The 24,908-nt window shown below is 34.8% G+C and overlaps 1 protein-coding gene across 3 annotated transcripts in view; it reads left to right on the top strand.

Annotated features, from left to right (window-relative positions):
- Window positions 1-5,312: 5,312 nt before the first annotated feature.
- The window catches only part of LOC136040102 (uncharacterized), a 54,500-nt gene continuing 34,904 nt past the window's right edge, over window positions 5,313-24,908 (top strand). The window contains exons 1-3 of one of the 3 annotated variants that reach the window (XR_010620622.1): window positions 5,313-5,423; window positions 13,140-13,791; window positions 17,845-18,020. Coding sequence is in view for 2 of the 3 variants with exons in the window: in XM_065724199.1 (XP_065580271.1) it covers window positions 13,203-13,791; window positions 17,845-18,020 (765 nt within the window). In the remaining variant the exon portion in view is untranslated. Of the gene's footprint in view, window positions 5,424-6,074; window positions 6,177-13,139; window positions 13,792-17,844; window positions 18,021-24,908 lie in introns of those variants that run through there. The other 2 variants (XM_065724199.1, XM_065724200.1) reach the window with 2 other exon arrangements.

Genomic DNA, 24,908 nt, shown 5'->3' with positions numbered 1-24,908 from the left:
ATACTGTTTAGATTTGAATATCATGCGGTCCTCCTCTTTTTGGTCTTTTCTTTTCTTTTTTTTCTTTTCTTTCTCTTCCTCACCCCCCTTTTTTCTCTTTTTTGATAAATCCAGTTGATTCGTTGTTTCTGTTAGTTGATTGTTTAATTATTCTTTAGTTAAGTTTCTGCCCTAGTCAAGCACTTTTGTGCTTTCCTGGCAGATTATGTACATGGAATTAGGGGTTTTTATTTAAATATATATGATTGAATTGAATTGAAGAATTCCTGCGAACAAAACTCTAGCACAGCTTGCATCAAACAATAAGTGCGTAATTGGTAATTTGATGTGTGTGTGTAGACTTGTTCCTGTGTTTGCGTACGTTTGTGCTTTTGTGCTCCTCAATCTCATCCTGCTAAATAACTAAGAAGACTAATCCGCCATTCCATCATAAATTTACTATGAAAAAGTAGCACATAAACAGAATTGATGGAAATAAAACTAATTTATTGGGAAGATAACAAGAGGAAAAGTTTGTGTAAAACGAAAAACTCAATGCATACCCGTACTAATGAACTTATTTTGGAAGAAATATAGCCTCTCAGGCGCATACGGGTTAAAGCACATAAAAAAGAATTTTTATTGAAATAGAAGAAAAGCGATAACAGTAAAAAGTTCGGGATTTCCCAAAAGGAATTTAAAAACCCTTGTCCATCGTATCTGCCCCCATTAAAATACAACAACGAAAACAAACAGTCCGCACATGCAAAAGTAAACTACCCAAAGAAAAAGGATGAATGTTTGAGAGGTTTTTCACTCTCAGAAATCATATAACTCAGGTGGCTAGTACCAAGCATGGCAGAAGTGTGCCAAGCATAGCGGAACTGTGAGAACAGTACTAAGAGTGAATGATCTGTGCCAAGCATGACATAAGTATCCCAAGCATGGCAGATGTCTGCTAAGTCTGATACAAGATCGTGATTTCATAGCAATCTGGGAATGTACATTATACAATTAGGCTAGTGAGTTAAGTAATTGAAAATTAAAGAGCCATTTGAAACAGACGGACAGAAAATAAAATCCTTCAATGATCTAAATGTGAAACGGTCAAACATTACTGTCTATGCATAATTGACTGAAAATGAAGAGAAATAAAAATAAATAATTATACCAAACATAAAAGAAATGGGTACTGCTATATACAAATAATTAAATCCTAAACGATTGAAAATTAAAATGAGTGCTAAAGTTAAACCAAAAAGGACACAAATTACTGCCCATAGGAGTTCGACTAGAGTTCCCTTCTAACCGTAAACCGAAATAAAAAATTGTCGCTAAATAGAATCTGTAAACCTTAATTGTTGATGCTTCCTGTAATTAGTATATTAAACACTAAATAATTATACATTACACATTCAGTTCATTTTCAATATCTTTCCAGTCACCTTGATTTTTATAGGGTTTTTTTTTTGTCAGTATTTTGGAATTAATAAGATGAAAGCTATTTTCCTTGTAATAAGATTAGGGCATTAACGTTATTTTGTGTTAGGGCGAGATGCACAAGATTTCGGAAAGAAACTTAAAGACGCTTTAATTAAATACCAAAAATGAACGAATTGTACAGAAAACGTAATAATTGTAGGAAAAACTATAAAAATCACAAATATTAAGCCCAAGTAACATACAAGAAATTTATAAAAAAAAAACTAAAATTGTTTGTATTAAATGTATTTAATATACTTCAGACCAGATAAGAAACTTCATTATTTTTGGACATTGACGAAGAATGAGACAGAAATTTATGGAGGAAAAAATAATTTTCCTTGCCAATATTTTTTAACACATTTTTTTTTTATCAAACACGAAGATTTATCTATTCCAAATCAGACCAAATTATTTCTTCAAAATCACTGTTTTCATGCATTGAGTTCCTGGTAAATTCACTGTTCTCCCCCGATCCCTTCTGTGCTTTTTTTTTCTTGCTGTTCACTTCAACTCGACTCAACCTTCTTTTTTTTCCTCTTTTTATTTCTTGAGACAAGCTTGAGTCCTTCGGTTGGTGGGCTGTTGTACATTTTACAGACACAGGTTCTCTGATTTCCATATTCCTTGCAACCCTTGAGTCTAAAATTTCAGGAAGTAAGGATTCATTCCAGAAGGCTTCAAGCTTCGGAAATATTTTTTCCCAGTAGTCTTTCGACTTTGCTTATTTTTCTACCCTTAATTTGATTATCGCAATGAGGTAATGGTTGGGAGCACCATACCACAGTTGGTATTTGCTACTTTTGGCTCAACTGCGCAAGGCGAATCTGGGACTTAAGGTGGAAATTTATGGCGAATGTATGCCACCGTGTATTCAATGACACTCAACTAAATTTTAACATTCTTTAGCATTTTTTAACATCCATAATTTTAAATTATATATAACAGCCTAACTTTATACATAACATCTTATCTGATATTGCAATCTATCACCCGGACGAAAATGTATTTCACCGGGTCAACATTTTGAGGAAACACTGTGTTACAAGATGCAAAACTACGGAGCAATATATTCTTAGGGATATATTTGGGACAATCAGGGGGAGAGCCCCCCCCCCCAAGATATTGAAGAGTTATATTTTCGTGAATCGACGCCACTACATTTCATTTTTCTATGGAAATGCAGTTTTTTCTTCTTTTCTCAGTACCCTTTTTTTTTAGCACTTGGTGGGTCCGGAGCTCTTTACCTAAAATTTTCTTACTCAAAACATTATATCCTAACATTTTTCACAAGAAAATGTTTAGGCAAAATTAAAGGTCCCTACTGCTATTATTTATTATTGAAAACATACTCATCTGCGTCCTCTGTCCCACAGTGGCGTAATTTCATCAAAATGCTAGTGGAGCCAATATTTTCCAGATCAAGTGAAAATGATAGTCCTTTTCTCGGTACTTTTTTTTTTTTTTAGCACTTGGTGGGTCTGGAGCAAATTTGCATAATTATGTTTTTGGCGAAATGGCTTTCTCGTAGTTTTGATCGAATAATATTGAGAAAAAAGGAGCGGGGAAGGAGCCCTAGTTGCCCTCTAATTTTCTGGTTACTTAAAAAGGCAACTAGAGCTTCTAATTTCTTACGAACGTTTTTATTAGTAGAAAATATACGTAACTTACGAATTAACTTACGTAACGAACTTCTATATTCGTATGTTTTATTGCGTATATGAGGGGTCTAGTCAATACCTCGCTCCTTACACTAAAGCTAAAATTTTGTCCCAATTCTTTAAGAATTACTCTGAATCACAAAGGCCGTAGAATAAATAGTTGAAATTAACAAAATTACTTTAGCGTAAAGAGCTGGTATTACGAGGAGGTGAACCCCTCATATGCGCGATAATTTCTGTTCGTTGTAAGTTTTAATGCTCCTCCTTACTTTCAGTTGAAAAAACTTTTCATATTTATATTTTCATTGTTTATTTAATAATGCTAGAAAACCCCGCACCCCCTTCATCGAAATTCTCTTCCCCATGACAAATTCCTCCATGGAAAGATCCTCTCACGTACACCCTCCTCCCTCTACTTCTAGTTGGTGGCAAAGTTGTGAAAATTTACTATACTTCCTGTTTTGCCACGTTTGCTCGAGTCAAATTTTATCCTTGATAGCTAAGGGTCCTTTACTTACTAAAACCTGTCAGTTTAACATAAGATTTTCGTATTAAATGGAAATGAATCCACCATTTACGTCTGCAAATAGGACAGACATGGAATCACTGAAAAACAAGAAATCATTGAAAACCGGAATTTTTTTTTGAGTAAAAATTATGAAAAGAAATGATCAAAAAGAAAATAAGACTTAGTACCTTTTGTAATAATTCTGTTCCTAGAGCCAAACTTTGGTTTTGTCGTGTTTTTTTCTTAGCACCCCGATTTCAGCTTATTCCTAGAAAGTGATAAGGGTCTAACCTCTACGGTTTTTACGGAAAGTGTGGACCTTAGGCCGGATTGATCAATATGACTTTGCAACTTCGTAAAACTCTTGCCTGGGGCCAAAAATTTATTGTTTCTACCCATTTCTGTTCGTGATTTCAGCTGAGTTTATCATTCGGTTTTTTGAACTTGGGATTGCGGTAGAGAAATGGTATCAGATGTCTCTTAAACTTTAAAAGCTCTCTCATTGCTAAAGAAATTAAAGTTTATCCTTTGCTCCTTTCTAGGTGATGACGTTAAAAACTTGGCCTACGGCAAAAAAGTCAACTTTTGAACTAAGACAGATGGATTTTGTTTTAAGTTTTAATGCTGATCCTTTCTTTTATTTGAAAAATTACTCTTTTTTTATTTTCAAGAAACAAAATTACAATTTTGTTTATGGTATTTGTAATCTTAGACAAGGTTATTATCAACTATTTTCTTTTGGGGCTGAGGGTGAGATTTTGTGGAATGTCCAAAATACAGAGCATGAAAAAGTATTTTTATAGCCAGTAAATGGTACAATCCTAAAAGCAGGTAGTATTTCAAAAAAACTTTTGTTACAAATTACATTTTTTTTTTACGTGTGCCTCTTTGAAAGCATTTCTGAGACACAAGTATCATATAAAATACTGCTGGGGTGGAAAGGGTTCAAAATTCAAAGATTAAGATCAGCAATGGGAATATCCTTTGCTTATTTGCTGAAGTGGCCATAATTTCAAATCAAGCATTTTGATCTTTTAGAAAGCATATAGACTGCCAGCTTTCGTAAAAATATAACTAAGAATATAGACGTAGAATGTAAAAAATGTAAAATGTAGAATATAGAATGTGAATTTTCTATTACTTTTTTTCATTTTCATGACTAATAAATCATGACTAATAAATCAAAATTATTTGTGCCGTGATTTTTCGGAAAATGTGCTGGGAAACAAAGAAAAAAAGTAATAAAGAAACTTTTAAACCGGTTAAAAGCAAACAAAACTAAATATTCCAACTTATTATTTTCACCCTGTTTTTTAGATAACAGATAATCTGGACAAGCTATTAGCTATTAAAAGCTTATGACAATTCAAGAAATCGGCAAAATTTTTTGAAATTTAGTAGTAACGACTGTTTTTTCTCTTGCATTTGGAGGTTTAAAGTTTCTCTTGCCCTTCTTTTTGCACAAATTTTACGATAAAATATATCATTAAAATAAAACTTTAGCTTTAAGAAAATCTGGAAGAAATTATTTGAGTTTTTAAAGGCTTGGAACTCTTTTTAAATATGAACAACGTATGAGTATTATAGACTTCAGAATTCACTACAATTTTACCCCATTTCGGTTGGAAGGATGCCGCAAAATACCGCTTTTTCAATGGATGGACACAGCCTTTACTATGGAAATAATCTGAAAACACTGTACCAGTGAACGCCAGAAGTTCAATTTTAAAATTCGAGACTTGGGCTATTTTTCTTGTTTGATGCCAGACTTATTTTTTGATAGCCTTATCCTGGTGAGTAATCTGCCTGAAATAGCTGAATTGAGTGTCCTAAATTAAAATGTGTTTTGAGTTGAGGGTGTAACAATATATTTGAAAATTAATGTTATAAAGACTAGACTTAGGTTGCTTAGAATTGTAGCCTAAATTAAAAGAGTATCAAGTGATGTAATCGCTTCTTCTAAGCTAAATTATGAGAAGATGTAAATATTAACTGTTATTAGCAGTGACAGTAGTAAAGATCTGTTCTAGTTAGACTATTAGCCAAAGAAGCTTATTTTCTCACTTCTGATCACTAAGTTAGCCTGGCTTTCTTGGTATAATAGGCTCTAATCTAGTCTAGGGTCTAAACCAGATGGGAATTAAGTTTTTTTTGGATGGTTTTTGTTTTAAATTATTTGGTATAGTTGACTGAACAGTACTTATTTAGGCATTACTCTTTCCAGAAGGAAATATGATGTAGTTCTAGAATATACTTTATACTGTTTAAATGTCTTATTAATATCCTTCCTAAAGGCACATAGCTTTACCCCCCCCCCTAAAGTTTGAGTATATTACCAAAGTCTTATATAGGCTGCATAGTCTACTCTATGAATTTTCAGTGGCATGATTCTTTTCTTCTTATTACTTTAACAGTAAGCAAGCAGATAGAAGAAAAGAGTCAATATTAAAAATCCATTGTAAATATATAATTTAGGGCATAGGCCTGCACTTGCACACTAGGGAGAGAAGGATGGTAAATTAAAATAATGAGCTCTTAAGAGTAATGTAAGTATACTTAGTTTTTTTAAATATTTTGGAGTAGATTTCAGAATTTGTATTTTTTTCTTCTGGAGAAAGATACTTTATTACCTTAATTTGCACTTCAGAGCAAATTAGTTGTGAGAACTGTGATGCTCTGTAGTTGATGATGGCAATAGATCTGGTTGCTGTGCTAAGGTCAAGCAACAAACCATAGGGACTAGAGAGTGCTGGGGAGATGCAATTTAAGCCCACTCAGTAATGGTGATCACATGGTAGGGATGGTTCAAGGACCATTCTCCAGCAATTTAGAGTTGGCACCACCGCACAACAGCAACTTTGAATAGAGTGTATGAGATGGTTGGGTATGACAAGCGGCATCATCCTCCAAGCTAACTCTCTATTGTCTTCCACAACTGTTATGGTAGTGAGGGCTGGGAGGGGTTTTTCCACTAGAATCTCCATGGTTTGGCCTTCCATTCCTTGTCAAGCCTCTTTTTGAATTCCTTGGGCAAGGTTGCCAAGACTGTCTCTTGGCTTAGTTGGTTCCAATTGTTCACCACTTGCTGGCTAAAAAAATCTAGTCAGACTTTGGTGTTAACACTGGATTTGAACAGCTTTTTGGAAAGTCCTTGTGTTTGCTTTTGGTGGGGAGAGAAAGTGAACAGCTTCTGATCCACTTGCTGGAGGTGCCCATAGGTGAGCAGCATGTCGTTATGCCTACACTGAAAAACAAGTGTTGGGAGATTAACAGATTGTAATCTTCTGCAGTAGGGCTGACTGCATATACTGTCAATGCATTTGGTGGCTCTCCTCTGGACACCCTTAACAAGCTGGATGTCACTCTTTATGACTATGAGTTTAGTGATGGTAAAAAAGAACAAGTAAAAATATTGTCTAAAGAAAACCAACCAAACATATGTATCTGGCTGTATTGGGGGGGGGGTAGGCTGCACTTGCTACAGCTATAACTCTCATATTTGGGAAAGAGCATCAGATAACACTACAGAGTTACCACTTTTCTCAAGGAAGAATCCTTATAAAAGAAAATTTGTATGATTATATTTATTGTTTTATAATATTTTGGTTTTGTTTCTGGCAATGCATCCCTTCCTCCCTATAGTACTTGGTATAATTCTAGGAATGTATAAAAACCCTTTCCTTCTATAAGGTCTTGATGCCTATCCCAGTATTGCATCACCTGACTACAGAAGGACCTTCAATCCCCACTAGTTTCCAAGATAATCATCAGCTCTTACATGATGAAATGATGAGTCACTTAACAAAAGATAGACATAACAAGTTAAGCTTACAAGGGGATATTAGAATATGTTGTTAAAAACTCTTGTTTCTATCCATAACAAAAGAATTACATTGTTTTCTTGCTTTTATCTGGTAACAGGAACTGATTTATTGCAAAACCATTTGTCATGCAATGATGGATAGTGTATTATATTCAATTGTGGCTGCTGGAACAACTCCCCCCTTAAGCAGTGTGTTGTAAGCCTTTAAATCTTAAAGGCAATAAATAAACAAAATAATCAAAACAGTAGTGCCAAATCTCATAAATGTAAAAATTAGGGGACAAATAATGAAGGAACCAGTTTTGAAATTTAGATTCAAATTTTGTTATAATTGGTTGTTTTTTTTAGTGAAAATCTCAAAAAAGTAATTTTGCAATACAGGGAAGAAGGCAGTCGCGCCCTCCCTCCAATGTTAGCTACTGGTTACAAAGAACAACCAATAGGAGATTAAATTGTGTTTGAATGTTTTTTTTTTCTGTTTGACAATATGGATTTAACCAAGTTCCCTTAAGTGCCAATGATAAGTAAACAAATAACAGTAAATGAAAATTTTTCAGTAGTTATTAACATTAATTGGCAAACAGCAGACTTGAGCCAATTTTTTCAGTTTTTGGCTTCCACTTTCTGAATAATGTTTTATGCATATACACATTTAAAAAGACTGAAAAGAAATGAAGAAATAAAGTGAAAAGAATAGGCATGCTGAATCCACTGGGATCTGCCCAAAAATATTTCTCAAGTATTTTGACATGTGTTGAATTGGGTTTTGATGTACATCAAAAACATATAACTTTTTGTTCTGTCAAATTTGTAGTTGAAAATACTCTAATTTAAGAAAATCAGAGTTTTGTTCCTTTTGCTGATAAAACTTCAAACTTCTAATCAAATAGTTAGATTTTTAGGTGTTTTTTCTACATACTGTAACCCTTTTCAAACCAAAAGTCTTTGAATTAAGCCTTCTGGAGTAAAAAGTGTTTATTTTTAACAAAACCTATCAAATCATTAATACCTTTAAATTTCTTCTTTTATGCTGTTTCCAAACATTTTGGTTAATTAATCAAAGGCTCAATAAAGAAGCAATTTTGTGTGACATGACAAGAAAAGCTTCCTTGTGCTGCAATCTTTTTTGTAGTTAAAACCATAAAAAAGCCTTCTCATGGTTTTTGTAATAGAATATATGAAGGTATTAATTTGAGCCTAAAAAAATTTGTTCCATGGCACAAAAAGCCTTCTCACAGTACTGTATCTAATCACTATTTTATGGTTAAAATGATATAGTAGTATATGATGGAAAGTGTAAAAGTTTTTTTTTTCTTTTTTTTTGGCCTGGACATCTAAGATAAACAATGAAGATATTTGTACCCTTCTTTGCTTCCTTCTTACTTGGAATCACCCCTCTCCTCTGATGGCCTCTAATAGAACCCTAATAATAAGTTTCTTTATTAATTAATGTTACCACATACCATAGATTTTTTTGTTGAAGTGGATTTCCTGCAGTCTCTCAACTTGATCAAATATATGAATATATGTGAGGCGGCTTAGTTGCTCTCCAATCTTTTTGGTCACTTAAAAAGGCACTAGAAATCTTAATTTTCATTTGAATGAGCCTTCTCATGATATTCTAGGACCACTGGGTTAATTTGATCACCCCTGGAAAAAAAAACTTGCATTCATGATCTTTCATTTGGCAAAAAATACAAAATTCCATATTTTTGCAGATAGAAGCTTGAAAACTTCAATAGGGTTCTCGGATGCACTGAATATGATGGTGTAATTTTCATTAAGATTCTATTGCTTTTAGGGAGTGTTTCCGCTTTTTTTTTCGAAGATAAGGCAAACTTTCTCAGTTTGATGGTTAAAACTAAACTTAAAGAAACCTATATATGTGAAATCTGCATCCAAATCCAATTCTTTTGGTATATCTATTGGTGTCAAAATTCAATTTCTTAGAGTTTTGTTTACTACTGAGCCAGGTCACTTCTTGCTTACAGTTTTTATCACAAACTGTTTGGAACACTCTTCCAAGGAGCTAGGCCTACCCTGTGTTTCAATTACTACTGTATTTGAAAACTAGCTTAACAAAAGAGTAAAGGTGTAAAGTGTAGCCTAGGGCAATGAGACCTCATTGCCCTGTAGCCTAGGGATGAGAACCTCATATGCAAGAAAGCTGGGTGTTACTCTAAGTTATGAGGTGGCAAATTAGTGATTAAAATTAAATTAAGTAATTCTGGTCTGAATTCAATTCCTCCTTACTGTTTGTACTTTGCCAAAAAAATACATTTTTTAGGATTTGTATTCTAGTGAGATTCATTTTAATTCTAACTACTGCCTCTCTTCTAACCACATTTTTTGCTGTGTGTTATTTTTGTTAGAATCTGATTTGATCTTTACTATTGCTAATCTTCTAACAGTAGATTTTGTAGTCCATCATTTTCATTCGTGATTTTTTCTGATGGTTATTTGTCCCATTTCTTCGAATCGCAGATCTCGTTGTGTTTCATTTTTGTTCATCACTACCCCATATATTTCATGCCTTTTTTCTTTAGGTGTTTAGATTCATTCATCATCCCACATAATTTTGTATGATGTCATAGATACAAAAAAAACTTTTCCATCTTGTCCCCTTTAATTATGTTTTTATTTTAGTTACATTGTTATATAATTCAGTAACAACCAGGTATGTTCCATTGCACATGCCCTTTGGAATATCTAAAGTATGCATTTGCTTGATTATTATGCTATTCTATAGTTTAAAGTCAAAGAGTGGTAAATAAATAATTTCAATTGAATTAATAAATTTTGGAGTGAGATCATTTTCTCTCTCCATTTTAACCTTTAAAGAAACATAAATTCCATAGGATTTATATTCTCCTGGGAAGAAATCAACAATCTTAGTATTAATTTTACTTACGTCTATTTAAAGCAGTGCTAAAGTAATGTGTTCTGTCATTCCATTCTGATTTTGATTTGTCTTCTAACTACAGATTTTGTTGTGTAATATGCTTGTTTGAGACTCCCTGTGATTCTGAATATTGTTTGTTCAATGCCTTTTGCTTTAGTTGTTCATAGTCATTTGCAGTGGCGCCATTTCAGAAAACTTAGGGGGGGGGGGCCAAAAATCGATTTTGGGCCCCCATCCAGCCTTTAAAATTTTAAAATTTTCGAACATGCCTTTAGGTACCGTACTACCTTTGGGGTTCGCATTTTGCAGCTTATTTAGGGACCAAAAACAGTACCAAAATAGAACATTTACTGTATAAATCAGAAACTTACGTACAGTTACTTCAGCGAAAACGACTCCTCAAACACAAAGGGCGTTTTATTAAAACAGTAAGTAACTTTTTTACAAATGCTGAAAAACTTTAGCATGAAGAGCGGGGTGTAGAGGAGGGGGAAGACCCCCTCCTCTATGGGGGCACTGTGGGGGACTTGGGGGGGGGTCCGGATTTCTGGCAATTCCGCGAGATTGGTACTTCCTGATGCAAATGGACGATGAAACTTGGCAGGCATATCAGGGACTCGAACAGACTAACTTGAAATTAGTCGTTTCCCCGATCCGACCATCGTGGGGGGAGTGGAGGGATGGGAATCCGGAAACTAGTGGCATGCATAACTTTTAAACGGGTGATCGGATTTCAATGAAACTTGGCAAGTGGAAAGAAATATCGTCTCAGATGTTCCATGTCAAGTCTGGATCTGATCCGATATTTGTGGGGGGGTGGAGGCGCCCACCGGGAAACTCGTGAAATACTTGTAGTCGAGGGATTGGATAGGGTACGCTCCGATTCCAGTCGAACTTGATGGACGGGAACCGGAGATGTCAAAGATGTGACTTTTATTTTTTCAAGTCGTGTTCGGCCACAGTAGGGGGCCGGGAAATTGTGTGGCTCGCATATGGGTCAAATGAGTGCAGCGATTTAAATGAGACTTGGAATGTAAAGTAAGCATATGTCCTAGATGACATATTTTACTGTCCGAACCAGATCCGACCACGGTCGGGGAGGGGGGGGATTTATTGAAAAATGCTGAGATTCGAGTGAAACTTGATAGGTGGTGAGACAAGATGCTCTAGATGATCCGTTCACGAGTGTCCGAGCCAGATTCGGCCGCGAAAGGGGCAGCTGGAAGGAGGTACCGGAAACCGTGTTGCACGTCTAGGGATTAAACGAATAGGTTTATTGTGCTGAAACTTGGAAGTTACAACAGTCATCTGCTCCAGATGATCCGAGGCGATGCCAGAAATGCACCGACTTGAGTGAAACTGCATATTCTATTTCTAGCTCCGAACCGCATTTTTGGGGTGGCGGGTGTGGTTTGTGACGGGCTCATCTCCTTTGTTGTACTGCCTACTCGTAACAAGTGCCATATGAGCTCGTAGCTCTTGTTCTGGTTCGTTCAGTAAGATTGGTCGACGAAACAAAATTTAAAATGTGGTAGATTTACTTACAGTCGGTTTGAAAAACGAAGCCAATCGTCATTGCATCTTTATTTCTTCTTCTTTCCTTTGGGCTTTTATTTTCCTTTTTTTGCACCACTCGCACCGGATGAACTCATGTTTCAATAATCCGATTTGAACTTGAACACAACTCAACACTGTTTCACGGTTCTTTATTTGATGAAGGCTAACGAGAAACTAAATACAAAACTGGAATGACACCCTGGTCTGGATACCCGACTGACGGGATTCATTAATCACTGGAGAGACTTCAATGTCACAGAAGTACTCCGAGCCCAGAAAGGACTTTACAAACCCCTGCCAAAAGGGTGACCATAAATTAATTAGGGAGAACGGCAAAAACAGGATACTTTCTTGAAATGCAATAATCGTCGAGTATCTTGAATTTGCTATTTAGTAATAATTCACAGTAGAAATACGGTAAAAAAAAGAAAAAAGTAGAACAAGGACAAATAAACAAAGAATTACGTGGTTGAAATTGGGCCCCTCCAGAAATCAGGGGGGGGGGGCATGCCCCCCCCCCCCTGCCCCCCCCCCCCCCAAATGGCGCCACTGGTCATTTGTCATCTTGTATAATTTTGCATATGTCATAGATACCAAATTAGCATGATATGATCACCCCTGGGAAAAATAAGCTGCTTTTCAAATTTAAATGAATATGTGTCAGTCACACAAATTTTTTTTTTCCAAAGTTAAGCCTCCAAACGAATCTTTCCAAAGTTTTGGCCTATTGAGATCATTTTTTTTCAGGCCAGAACATTGCTCCCCTCCCTCTCTCTCTTTCTTCCTTTTTTTCTCTCCTTTGCTCTTCTTCCTACCTACCCACTCATAAGGAAAAAATCCTCATTCCTTTTAATTATGTTGCTGTATTACTGCAGTTTATGATATTAAATGACAAAAAGTGGATTTTTATTTTACTGTGATCTCCCAAATAATTGGCTTGTCAAGTTTGTTCACTTAATGGGGAGTATATGCTGCATGTTTTGAGGAAAATTTAAACATTATAAGGAATTTTAATGGTTCAGGATGCATTTTATTATAGATATATCCAGACGGGTATAATTCTTAGAAGAGAGGGATTAGTGTATTTTTTCTGGTGAAGAATTGAAGTGAAAATGCAATATAGAACATTTTTGTTTCCCAGTTTAACCAGTAAAAACATTGTACAAGTTGAAAGGGACGAGGAATCTCCTCTCTATTCAACTATAGTGAATGTTCAATATTTTTTAGGACTAAGGCCCATTTGAGATCAGAAGTCCAGGGAGACAGCTTTTGAAACCAATTTTATGGCAAATGGAACACAACTCCTCAAATTATAGTTCAGTCTATCCTGAACAGCAGACTTGGAGGTCGATTTTAAGTGAGAAATCTGACAAAAATCATAAAAATGAAGTGAATCAGAAGATCACAGTTCCTCCATCTGCTTTCAAAAAATCTGTGAAACTTGTTCAAGAATGGCTTGACCACTATATTGATGATGTTGTTCTGTCTTTAAATGAAAGCAGTTTTTGTGAACATTCTAGTTTTTCTGACGTTTTGGATGCAAACAAAACTGTTTATTCAGTCAGTTCTGTTGGAAAACACTTACGAAATGATGGTATAAGACAGAAGGAAACTGATGGAGCACCAGAAAACAGTGGTGTAGCTTGTGCTGTCAGAATCTCAAAAACTCCAAAAAAGGCTGTCAGAAAGACTCTAAAGATTCCAACTCAAATTAAGACTCCACATAAGAAAGCAAGAAAAATGGCAGCAATGCCGAAAACCCCTATGAGACAGAGAGCAACAACTCCACTGAAACATGAGCCAACTTCTTCTGCTCCTAGAATATGTAAAGAACAATCTGAGTCCTATGTACAAGCTGATCATTTAGTTAAATTAGGAGGTAGGTATAAACTGAATCGGGACTTTTAAACTGCAACTAGATTTGACGCCAAGGCTGCATCCAGGGGCGGGGTACCAGTTTTAAATTCCACTCGAAACTTTTTCTGACTTCTAAAAAGTATCATAAGGCTTTTTTGATCCTCCTCCCAAAAATATTCTGGGGCCACCTTGCATATAATTATTGAAGGCATTATTATCAAAGGGTTTTATAACTACTAAGGATGCCCTTGGAGTAAAGTGGCAACTATTGAAGCGCCAACTTTATCCTAATTTAATGAAAACATGACAATAGAAAACCAAAAGAAAATCGAATTCATTTTTCTGGCAAATAAACTGGTACTTTCTTATTGAAAATGATAGCCATCTTGATATCTGATATATTTGAAGACACAACATGCTTATTTAATCCCTGATTTGGCATGAATTAAATTTTCTCATTTAATGCCCCTTCTTCCTCCCAAAATGTGCTTGAAAGTGCTAGAAAGAAAAGAAATAAAAGATGTGCTTGAAAGAACAGAAATAAAAGAACAAGAAACACCATATATATGCTATAATAAACAGAAGGGTGAAATCGTGTACTGAAAAAAACTTACATAAATAATTCATACACAATAAAACAACATAATATCGTGATCCTGAAGCAAAAAAGCAAGAGACAATTATTGTCAATTTTAATTCCATCATTCTCAATCTGCTTCGAAGGTATACTTACCAAGCAACCCCACACATCGCTCAGATTTAAATTGACTAATGGGTAATTTCTAGGTACTCGTGATTAGCCTCTTCTATAGTTTAGCCCCTTTGTAAATAACTGAAATAGCTGTCCTATTTGAAACTAGGCAAGGAACCTAAATAACTCCACTTGTCCGACTTCTGTGACAATGAGCGTTGGACCTTTCCCGGAATATTCCTGTAAAACAGTTTGGAAGGCACCCATTACAATATGTATATATAAAAACTAGTGTATAAAAATTGCGCAATCTAGCTACAGGCATTGTATTAATAGTACAGTTCATAGACCTGACCGAATCCCGGTTCCCTGTTCCACAATATGATCTAATGGCATTGTTCCCTAGTACATATTGGGCGAAGTATTAAGAGAAAAGTACCAAGCCATACAGTCTAACAGTACAAAATATATAATAATTAATATAATAATATATAATATAATAATTAATAATATATAATATTATATAATATATGTAATATATTAATAATTAATATGATATATTAATAATTAATAATTAATGATAATATAATAATTAATAATATATAATAATTAATAAAAATATAATATATAAAATACGCTTCAGAGAAAGATGCAATAACCATAAAACATATGAAGGAAAAAATGTTTTAATTTCTGGATAATCCCTAAATTCCGCGATGATGTTTTACTTGCTATTTTACTAATCCAAAGTTTACATTACAGAGTTTTCAGCTTTTTTCTTCCTCTTCTTCATCATCAGTTGAGTACTTCGAAATTCTTATGTTTTGTTTTTTTCTTACTAAAAAAGTGAAAAATATGAACCTGAAAATTTCACCTTTTGTGTTTAGGATCTCTAATCAAAAAATCTGGAATATTATTAAATAATCGAATCTGTCTGGTTGTCAAAACAGTTGTTCTATTTCCACAAATATTTGTAAAATGAAATAATAGGCAAGGAAATTTTTAAGCATGCAAAAATCTAATATTTGCAAAATCAAATTGGATATTAGGATGATAGCAAAACGGGTTGGCAAGCAAACCAAAATTCAGTTTTGTCCTACCAAAATTTTGGATGGATCCAGCTCTGCTTTTTAGGCATAAATTAAATCAACAATTTCATACTAGAAAAAATAGTTTTTCTTGAGTTAAATTATAGCCAATACGCTCATACGCAATCACCCATACGCTGGCACGTACGTAGGGGGGGGGGGCCTTTGGACCCCCCCCCCCCACAATTTTATGAAATGTTTAATTTCTGCATGGTTTCTTGGGGTTTCTGGCAAAAGTAGGACATTTATTAAGAATCAAGATGCTTTGGGATTTTACAGCATGCAATTTCCGGTCAAGTCACTGCCCAATTATTAACCCATTTTCTGTTGAACTTTTTACCTTCTTTGAAGTAATTAGCTATTGTAATGGTTTTATTTTCGCAAAGAGAGTTTGCTTTCCACATTAAAATAGAATTATCCTTGATATTAGGGCGATTATCCCCCCTTTTCAGGATAAAGTACAGCTTTTAATGGATCAATTTTGAAAACTATCATTTTTCATTAAAATCGACGTTTTCGCAATAGAAGAACTACCCCCCACAACACCCATATTGTACTGTTAACCCTAAAATTTACCTTTCAGTGGGATATAACAGATTAATCACTGGTTCTAAATCCCTATGAACATAACCTGAGCCTAAAACGTATTTTTGAGGCTTCAGTCTTCTTCCCCCCACCCGCTAAAATACTATGGATTAAAGTTAATCTGTATTTTCCTATATACGTGCTTTTTGCATTTATTTAGTTACTAAATAAAAAAAGTGCTACTTTATTTCTGCTGTTTTGAAGGTTTTGCCCCCCCCCCCCCGAAAAAACGCCTGTGTACGTGCCTGCCCATACGTGTACGGTTCCATAAGGTATGTGTGTGTGTCACCATATACATGTCTGATGCTTCAAGGCTCCTTCTAGCACCATGACTCTTCTGATAACGACTACGGAACTATTATGTCCCATCCATTGTCAAACAATATTTCGTTGTGTCTTTCGTTTACTTTGCCCTGAAGCACAGCTGCTACCGACTCCTGTTAATCTGGCCTCTCTGAGCTCTCAGCTGTCAATTGAATAAATAATTTCAGCCTTAGAAAAGGAGTTTGTCTAAAGTTGAATTGTAGCATTGTGATTCAAATGCATCTGGTGCACACATCCTACTATGCAGGATTTACATTTAAATGAACAGGTCTAAAGGAAAATAATTTCTTTGACCACACTGCTTTTCCATTTACGAAAAAATAATTGAAGAAAAACGGGTTAAATTTTTATAAAGCAGTGAACAAAATAAAATATAAACTACACTTTAGCTAACAAAAATAAAAATACTCCGAATATTTCGGCCCCACGTCCGGGAGCCTTTCTCGGCGGAAAAAAAGAAGAAAATAGAAGAACAGAAAGGCTCCCGGACGTCCGCTCCACGTCCGCTAAGAAAGGCTCCTGGACGTGGGGCCGAAATATTCGGAGTATTTTTATTTTTGTTAGCTAAAGTGTAGTTTATATTTTTTTTTTTTTGCTGCTTTATAAAAATTAAATCCGTTTTTTCTTCAATTATTTTTTCGTAGGTCTAAAGGAAAGTCTTAAACATAAACTTCTTATGTTAATTTTCATGTTTAGAACATACAAAACTGACCATTAGCAATGAAGAAGGGTGATGCAAAAACTAAATTATGTAGTGCCAATCTATTTATTCTTGGCATTCACGTGCCACAGGTGTTTTAATTATGAGTGGAGTGGCCAGACTAAGCTGAGATTCAGGCCACAGTGCAAGCTAGTGCATCTGTATTTTGTCATGTCGAAAATTTGCAGCAGGGATTTTGTTTACTATGGTTTGACTTGTCAAACTGAATTGAGGCTCCAGTGCAGGCTAGTGCAGCCATATCTATCCTTGTTAAATATTTGCGACAGGGATTGTTTTATCATGGGCAGAGTCATCAAAATGTGTTGGGGCTCGGGCCATAATCAGGCTAGTGCAGCTGTATTTATCCTTGTCAAATGCTTGTAGCTAAGATGTTCTTATTATTGATGGACTTGTCAAACTGAGTTGAGGCTCAGGCCATAAAGACCCGTTCCCTCCAATGCCATAGGGATCACTTAATCGATTAAATAATTCAAAGCACTTACTTATTCTTATTTAAATTCTGATTGAATATTGGCCATTTATGTTTGACAAAGAAGAACTATAATAAACTTGGATATTGTATTAATAACCTTTAATGTTATACATTTGGGAAACTACTTGACCTCCCTCCCTTATGAATCTAAGTTGTAATGAAAAAAAGTTTTATTACTAATGACTTCTTTTCAGATATGCTGTTCCAGTTAACACTTATGGAGGAAGCATTGAGAACAAATCCAGAATCATTAGGGATTTCTTCACCTCACACAGCTCGAGTTTTGGCGAAAACAGTTGACAGTAGAGAAAAGGAATTAGTCGGAATCCTGAAGAGTAGGATGTCAGAACCAAGTAAACTGAGGAAAGAGGTAGGAAGATCATTACTAAGGTTTACTAGGCTCATTACTTTATTTAACTAGAATTTACTACAACTTCCACTCCGCGGCCCTGTTAAAGTTTCATTTAACTAGATTTTATAAATTATAACCGACTTCAGACATGTTCAGTGTACTGAGTCCGAATCCATTCGGCTAAACTTTACTAAAAGCCTGACTCCACGGCCCTGCTTATTAGATACTCTTCTGTTCCCGAAATATGCATGAGCTCTATTCTTGAACAAAGCTTAAAATTAAATATGTTAAGATTCTGAGGTGTCAATTCCTGAAAATTTAGGAGAGGGCGAAATATATTGTTTAACATCTAGGGCGTGTGCAATTTTGTTGTTTTTTTCGTTTTTTCAATGAAGCTGCCAGAAACAGATATTTTGCGCTGAAAACACCCAAAAATATTTATTTTCAAATCTAAGGTGTAAATGTCCCCCTGATATTGAGGCTACAACGCTTGGTTGGTAAAACTTCTACCATCCCCTCCCTCCAATTGATGTCCATTTAATGTTTATCTAACCGTTTCCTTATTGCAGTATACCACTTTACTCACACATGGAGAGATTATTACAGCACAAAATATGAAAAATCTACATATTTTAAACTGTGTTGTTTTACTATTTATTATTATTATGATTTTTTCTATCAAAAATATTTGTTTTTAAATTACCGAAAACTTCCCTCAAAAGAAGTTTTTCGAGAAGTAGAGAGCTATGACGAGAAGAAATAAAGTCAAGTAATTTTTCAAGTTTAAAACAAACATATATTCCTATCAGTAAATAAGTGAAATCCAGAACGAACAGAAACTGCAAAAAATAATTCAGACAAACTAAAAGCGGGCAGAAACTATCAAGAACAAGAGGAGAGGTAACACCCCCTAAATAGTGACAAAGACTCCACAAATGAAAAGAGCTGTTGTTAGGTTAGGTCGTACGTACCCTACCTGGGTTAGGTCGTACGTACTATACGTACGTACGGTTAGGTCGTACGATCGAAAGAGGTTCGTACGTACCCTCTTTTCGATCGTACCATAAACATTTGCTCTGAATCTCACATAACAGATGAACTAGACTTTATTGGAGACATTCTTTTTGGAAACGGTTATCTTATTGTCTTTATTAATGATACAATTAACCGAAGCCTGGCAAGATACTCTCATAAAATCATGGGTATTTTACCATGCGAAGCTCCCGCCAAGCCCTCAAATATAATTTACCTTCCATATATTTCAAAAGTTACTAAACATTTAAAAAAAAAGTTTGCACACAAAATATTTTTTATATTGTATTTAACAATAATTTTAAAATAATGAACTTCCTAAACTCTGGTAAAAATATAACCCCAGTTACCCTCCAAAGTGGGGTTTATCACATACCATGTGACTGTGGCAACTGCTTTGTTGGTAGAGCTCATCGAAATTTAGAAAAATCGCCTATAACAGCGCAAAGATGACATAAATAAAACTTTGAATTCTAATAGTACAGACATTTCTTTTGATTCTGCTTTAAGCAGTCATATCTTTGATAATCTTAGCCATAAAATACTTATTGAAGAAACTTTCCTTATTAGCAATGATTTAGGCTTAAAACAGGTTGTTCGAGTGGCAATTGAAATTAGAATAAAAATAAAAATAGTAATACTTCTTTAAAAAGGGATTTGGTGGAATACTCACTTAATGTCTTATATACAAATTTAATGAAAAACGATTTAACTAATTATATTAAAAAAAGTAAACAATTCCACTCGACCTGTTACGGATAGACCTTCTGGGCTGACTGCTAAAAAGTCTAGACCTTCTGGGCTGACTGCTAAAAAGTCAAGATTAGCTTTAAGAGCTTGTTTGTAATTGTTTTTTATTCCATTCGAATGAATTGTCTTTTTCACTTAGCTTGATGTACCAGTCCTGGTTGAACTTCCTTGAAGTAATGATGCTAGGGCTGTTCTGAAAATATTTCAGTTTTAAAGATTGTATTTTAATGTGAGTTATTTTATATTCGTTTTTTCTTCATTTGTTTTGCTGAGGACGGCCTTGGATATAGGGTCGAAGTATTAATTTAAAGTTGTCTTCCACTGTCTTATGTAAAAAAAAAATTCCTATTGTTCCACTTGTTGTTTATGCCCCCTAAAAACTAGAATGTCATTTGCCCTTTTGTCTTCTTGTCTTTCGGTTAATGTGGTTCTTTATTTTTTTCTGAAAAATCGTGTGTAGATTTTTTTTTTTTAACTAACTTCTCTTCGTATCTAATTGATTTTTTTGTTGGTTAATAAAAAAATATTCGTAGAGCCTTTTTCTAAGTTTTTCTCCTCTACAATCAAGATTTTAGCGTGCTATTTTTATTTCGGATAAAAGCTCCCAAAAAATTGTAATTGTAATATAGAACTTTGGGTGGAGGGGCGTGGGGAGTATTATTCTAAAAAAAACGAACTAATAATTTGCATTTTTTTTTTTTGCTTCTATAAGGTTGGAGTTTTCTTGATCTTGTCATGTTGCAACCTGGAGCACAAAAATGTTGATTGACCTTTCAGGCTTTTCACCCACAGCTGCATCTGCGTTTGTGCATATATGCGGTTTTGACAGCTATGCTGCACTTAGTATGTTTTGATTTTGTTCTATATTTCATACGACATTCCCTCAATATTCCAACTTAATACCCTAACGTCCCTGAGATGTTGCAAATGCGCTTTTTTACGACCTTGATGCGCATAGTGTCTTTTGAATTTATCCGACACCCTCTTAACCGTTCCCTGAAAGTTTCAACTTAATTTGCTTACCCATTCCTGAGATGATGCAGAGGCGCCCTTTTGACAACATAATATGATTGTACATAATATGATTTGATATAGTAAAACAAACTCAACATGCGCTGAAAGTTTCATCTTTATGGCCTTATTCTTTCCTGAGATATTGCAGATTTTCCTTTTGACAACCTGGATGTGCATGCCGCCTTTCTATTCAGTTCAACACGCCCTTCAACATACCCAGGGAGTTTAGACTTAGTATCTTACTAATTCCTGAGATTTTGCAAATTTGCCATCTTGACCTCTTGGCTACATGTAATGCCTTTTAATTTGGTTCCGGACCTTACAAGTTCCTGGAAGATTGCAGACATACCCTTTTAATAGCCTGGATTTTGACAGCCCGCAGTCTCGTTATTTAGTTTGATGCCCCTTTTAATTTTCCATGAAAGTTAAACAAAATATCCTTTGCTGCTCCTGAGTTTTGCATATAAACCATTTCGACGACCATTATGCACTTAGTGTCTTTTAATTTTCTTCAGTGTTTCCCATGACGTTTCCTGAAAATTTCAACTTAGTACCATTAAACGTTCCTGAAACTCTGCAACTGTGCTTTCTTGCTACCTTGATGTGCATAAGCTTTTGAATTTGTTCAGCTCCCTCCTCACCGTTTCCTGAAAATTTCAACTAAAATTCCCTTATAAGCTCCTGAGACACTGCAGATATGCCCTTTTTGATAACCTGGAAGCACATAGTTCCATATGATTTAGTTCAGTATCCCTGTCAACATTCGTTGAAAGTTTCAGCTTGATTTCTTTGGTTCTTACTGAGCGGATGCAGAGACCTCCTTTTGACCACCTAGGAGTAAATAGTGTGTTTTAATTTATATCAACATGCTCTGAAAGTTTCTTTTAATGTTCTTCGCCGTTCTTCAGGTATTAGAGATGTGCCTTTTGATAATCTGGCTGCACATTGATTCTTTTGATTTAGTTCCACATGCCCTTCAACATGTCCTTAATACCCTTTTCTGCTCCTGAGATATCGCATGTGCGGCCTCTCGACAACCTGGATGAACATAGTGTTTTTATTTAATTCTACATCCCCCTCAACATGCCCAGAAAGTTTCAACTTAATACCGATAGCCATTCCTAAGATGTTACAAATACACCCTTTTGACGAACTGGATGTAGGCTACTTGGTGTCTTTTAATTAGTTTAACATGCCCCGAAAGTTTCAACAAAATACCCTCAGCCGTTCCTGAGATATACGATGAGAATGAGGAGTCCTTAATTTAGTTGTCTAGCTATGTAGTGTCTTTTGATTTGATATTAAGTGACCTCAACATGCCTATAAATTTTTAGCTAAATACCTAGCCATTCTTGAGATATGGCAAATATGCCCTTTTGACAACCTGGACCTAAGATATTGTTGACTAGCTCTTCGCAACCTGCATGCGCATAACATGTTTTGATTTAGCTAAACGTTTCCTTCATGATTTCCTGAAAGCTTCATTTAACATCCTTTGTCTTTCTGGAGACCTGGAATCACACGCCCCTCTTTCCCAGCCAAAAAGCCTAAATGCAAACAATGGGCAACCTGCAAAACTTACAGGCTTTGCCCCAAAGATTATTAGGATACATCCTCCCCGGGGGTATACTTTTTGGAACTTTTGGCTATTTTAAACAAAATGTGTATTCCAAAATTTTCATGGGATGCTTTCGGGGGAAGGGCAGCTAAAAAGTCTGCGAGGTGGGCTTGTTGTCCTTCAATCACTTTTGAGTCTTAGAAAGTGCATTAGAACTTCCAATTTCCAATCAAATGAGTCCCTTCTGGAGTTTCTTTGGCAACTGTTGCCAGACTAAGTAGTCTGGTGAAAAAAAAAGAAATAATATATTGTACATTGAAGCCATTTCAGTCAATATTTTGACTGCGCTGCCTATGAAAATAAGTCTACGTGCAGTTTTACATTAGCATGCGCCAAATTAAAGAAAAAAGAAATGCGGGTGAAAATCAGCAAAAATTTAGCTAAAAACACATGGTACGAGACAGCTTAAGAAGTTGTCTAGTGAAAGTATTATTATGATAAACTTGACCCCCAAACAAGTATGAAAATAGATTTAACAGTTATTAATGCAATTTGTGACAAGAATATCAGTCAGCTTAAAAAAAAAAATCTTAGGATGATCTAACTCGTGGTGTGCTCTTTTTCAGATTAATCATATTCAAGTACTTACTACCTTACTCTCAGTTCGTACATGTTGTGGTTTGTGGAAAAACATATTTCTAACTTTGAATTTAATTTTTGGAAAAGAAACGCGCAAATATTTTGGAAATCAGGTTATGAGGTAGAGAATTCGTAACTATCCCTTAGTGATGAATTTGTAATTATCCTTGTGGTGATTGGGGTCACCACAATCACGAGCTCTCTCTCCGTGGTGACCCAGTGTATTTTATTCGTTTTGCGTATTATATTAATAAACTGAACTGAACTGAACTATTTTACAAAAAAATGAATTTCTAGCCATATTTTGTTATTGCTAGAAATAATCAGTAATTTTGACAGAGGAGAACTGAGCTTTCAACTTCTTTCATTCCAACATCTTCTTTTATTGCAACTTCTTCTATGACAGAGTCCAGCTGAGCTTGTAATTCCTTTTATTCCGACTATATTTATTTAAACTTCTTCTTTTTGGCAGAGGATATCTGAGCTTGCAACTTCGTTTGTTCTAATTTATTATTTTATGGCAGAGGATAGCTGGCTTGCAATTTCTTTTATTTTGACTTCTTGTATTGTAACTCCTTCGTTTATTGCTACTTCTTTTATGATAGAGGACAATTGAGCTTGCATCTTCTTTTATTGCAACCTCTTCGGTTATTGAAACTTCTTTTGTAACAGAGGACAGCTAAGCTTACATTTCTTTTATTTTGACATTTTTTTATCGCAATTTCTTCTTTTAATGCAATCTATTTTTGGCTCAGGATTGCTGAGCTTGCAACTTCTTTTATTGTAACTTCTTCGGTTATTGTAACTTCTTTTATAACAAAAGACGGCTAAGCTTGCATTTCTTTTATTTTGACATTTTATTTATCGCAATTTCTTCTTTTAATGCAATTTATTTTTGGCTCAGGATTGCTGAGCTTGCAACTTCTTTTATTGTAACTCCTTCGGTTATTGTAACTTCTTTTATAACAAAAGACGGCTAAGCTTGCATTTCTTTTATTTTGACATTTTTTTTATCGCAGTTTCTTCTTTTAATGTAATTTATTTTTGGCTCAGGATTGCTGAGCTTGCAACTTCTTTTATTGTAACTCCTTCGGTTATTGTAACTTCTTTTATAACAGAGGACAGCTAAGCTTGTATTTCTTTTATTTTGACATTTTTTTATCGCAATTTCTTCTTTTAATGCAATTTATTTTTGGCTCAGGATTGCTGAGCTTGCAACTTCTTTTATTGTAACTTCTTCGGTTATTGTAACTTCTTTTATAACAAAAGACGGCTAAGCTTGCATTTCTTTTATTTTGACATTTTTTTTATCGCAGTTTCTTCTTTTAATGTAATTTATTTTTGGCTCAGGATTGCTGAGCTTGCAACTTCTTTTAATGTAACTTCTTCGGTTATTGTAACTTCTTTTATAACAGAAGACGGCTAAGCTTGCATTTCTTTTATTTTGACTTCTTTTATCACAATTTCTTCTTTTAATACAACTTCTTTTACGATTGTGGACAGGTTAACCATCACAGCGTTCTGTAAAAAAAAAAATTCCGATTTTTTTGAAAGTTGAGACCAATTTTGTTGAACTCAGTTAAATCCATTTTTTGCCGACGATATTCTTTTTATCATTGTTAGTTGTTTAGAATTGTCTTATTTCGTTATCTTTTACTAGTCGCAACCGCTGCAACACGTATTGTTAAATCCACTTTTTGCCGAAGATATTCGGTTTTACATGGTTATTTATTTAGAATTGTCTTATCTCATTATCTTTTACTACTTCGCTAGCTACCGTTACAACCCAAATGTTAGATCCTTTTTTTTGCCAAAGATATTTATCATTGTTATTTGTTTAGAATTGACTTATTTCGTTATATGTGATATTTCTTTGAAATTTTGATATATAATATTTTGCCAGAATTGAGGTT

This window comes from Artemia franciscana, chromosome 20 (genome assembly GCF_032884065.1).
Source record: "Artemia franciscana chromosome 20, ASM3288406v1, whole genome shotgun sequence".
Lineage (NCBI taxonomy): Eukaryota > Metazoa > Arthropoda > Branchiopoda > Anostraca > Artemiidae > Artemia > Artemia franciscana.
Note: the sequence above shows the minus strand (reverse complement) of the source record. Positions and strands in the feature narration are given on the sequence as shown.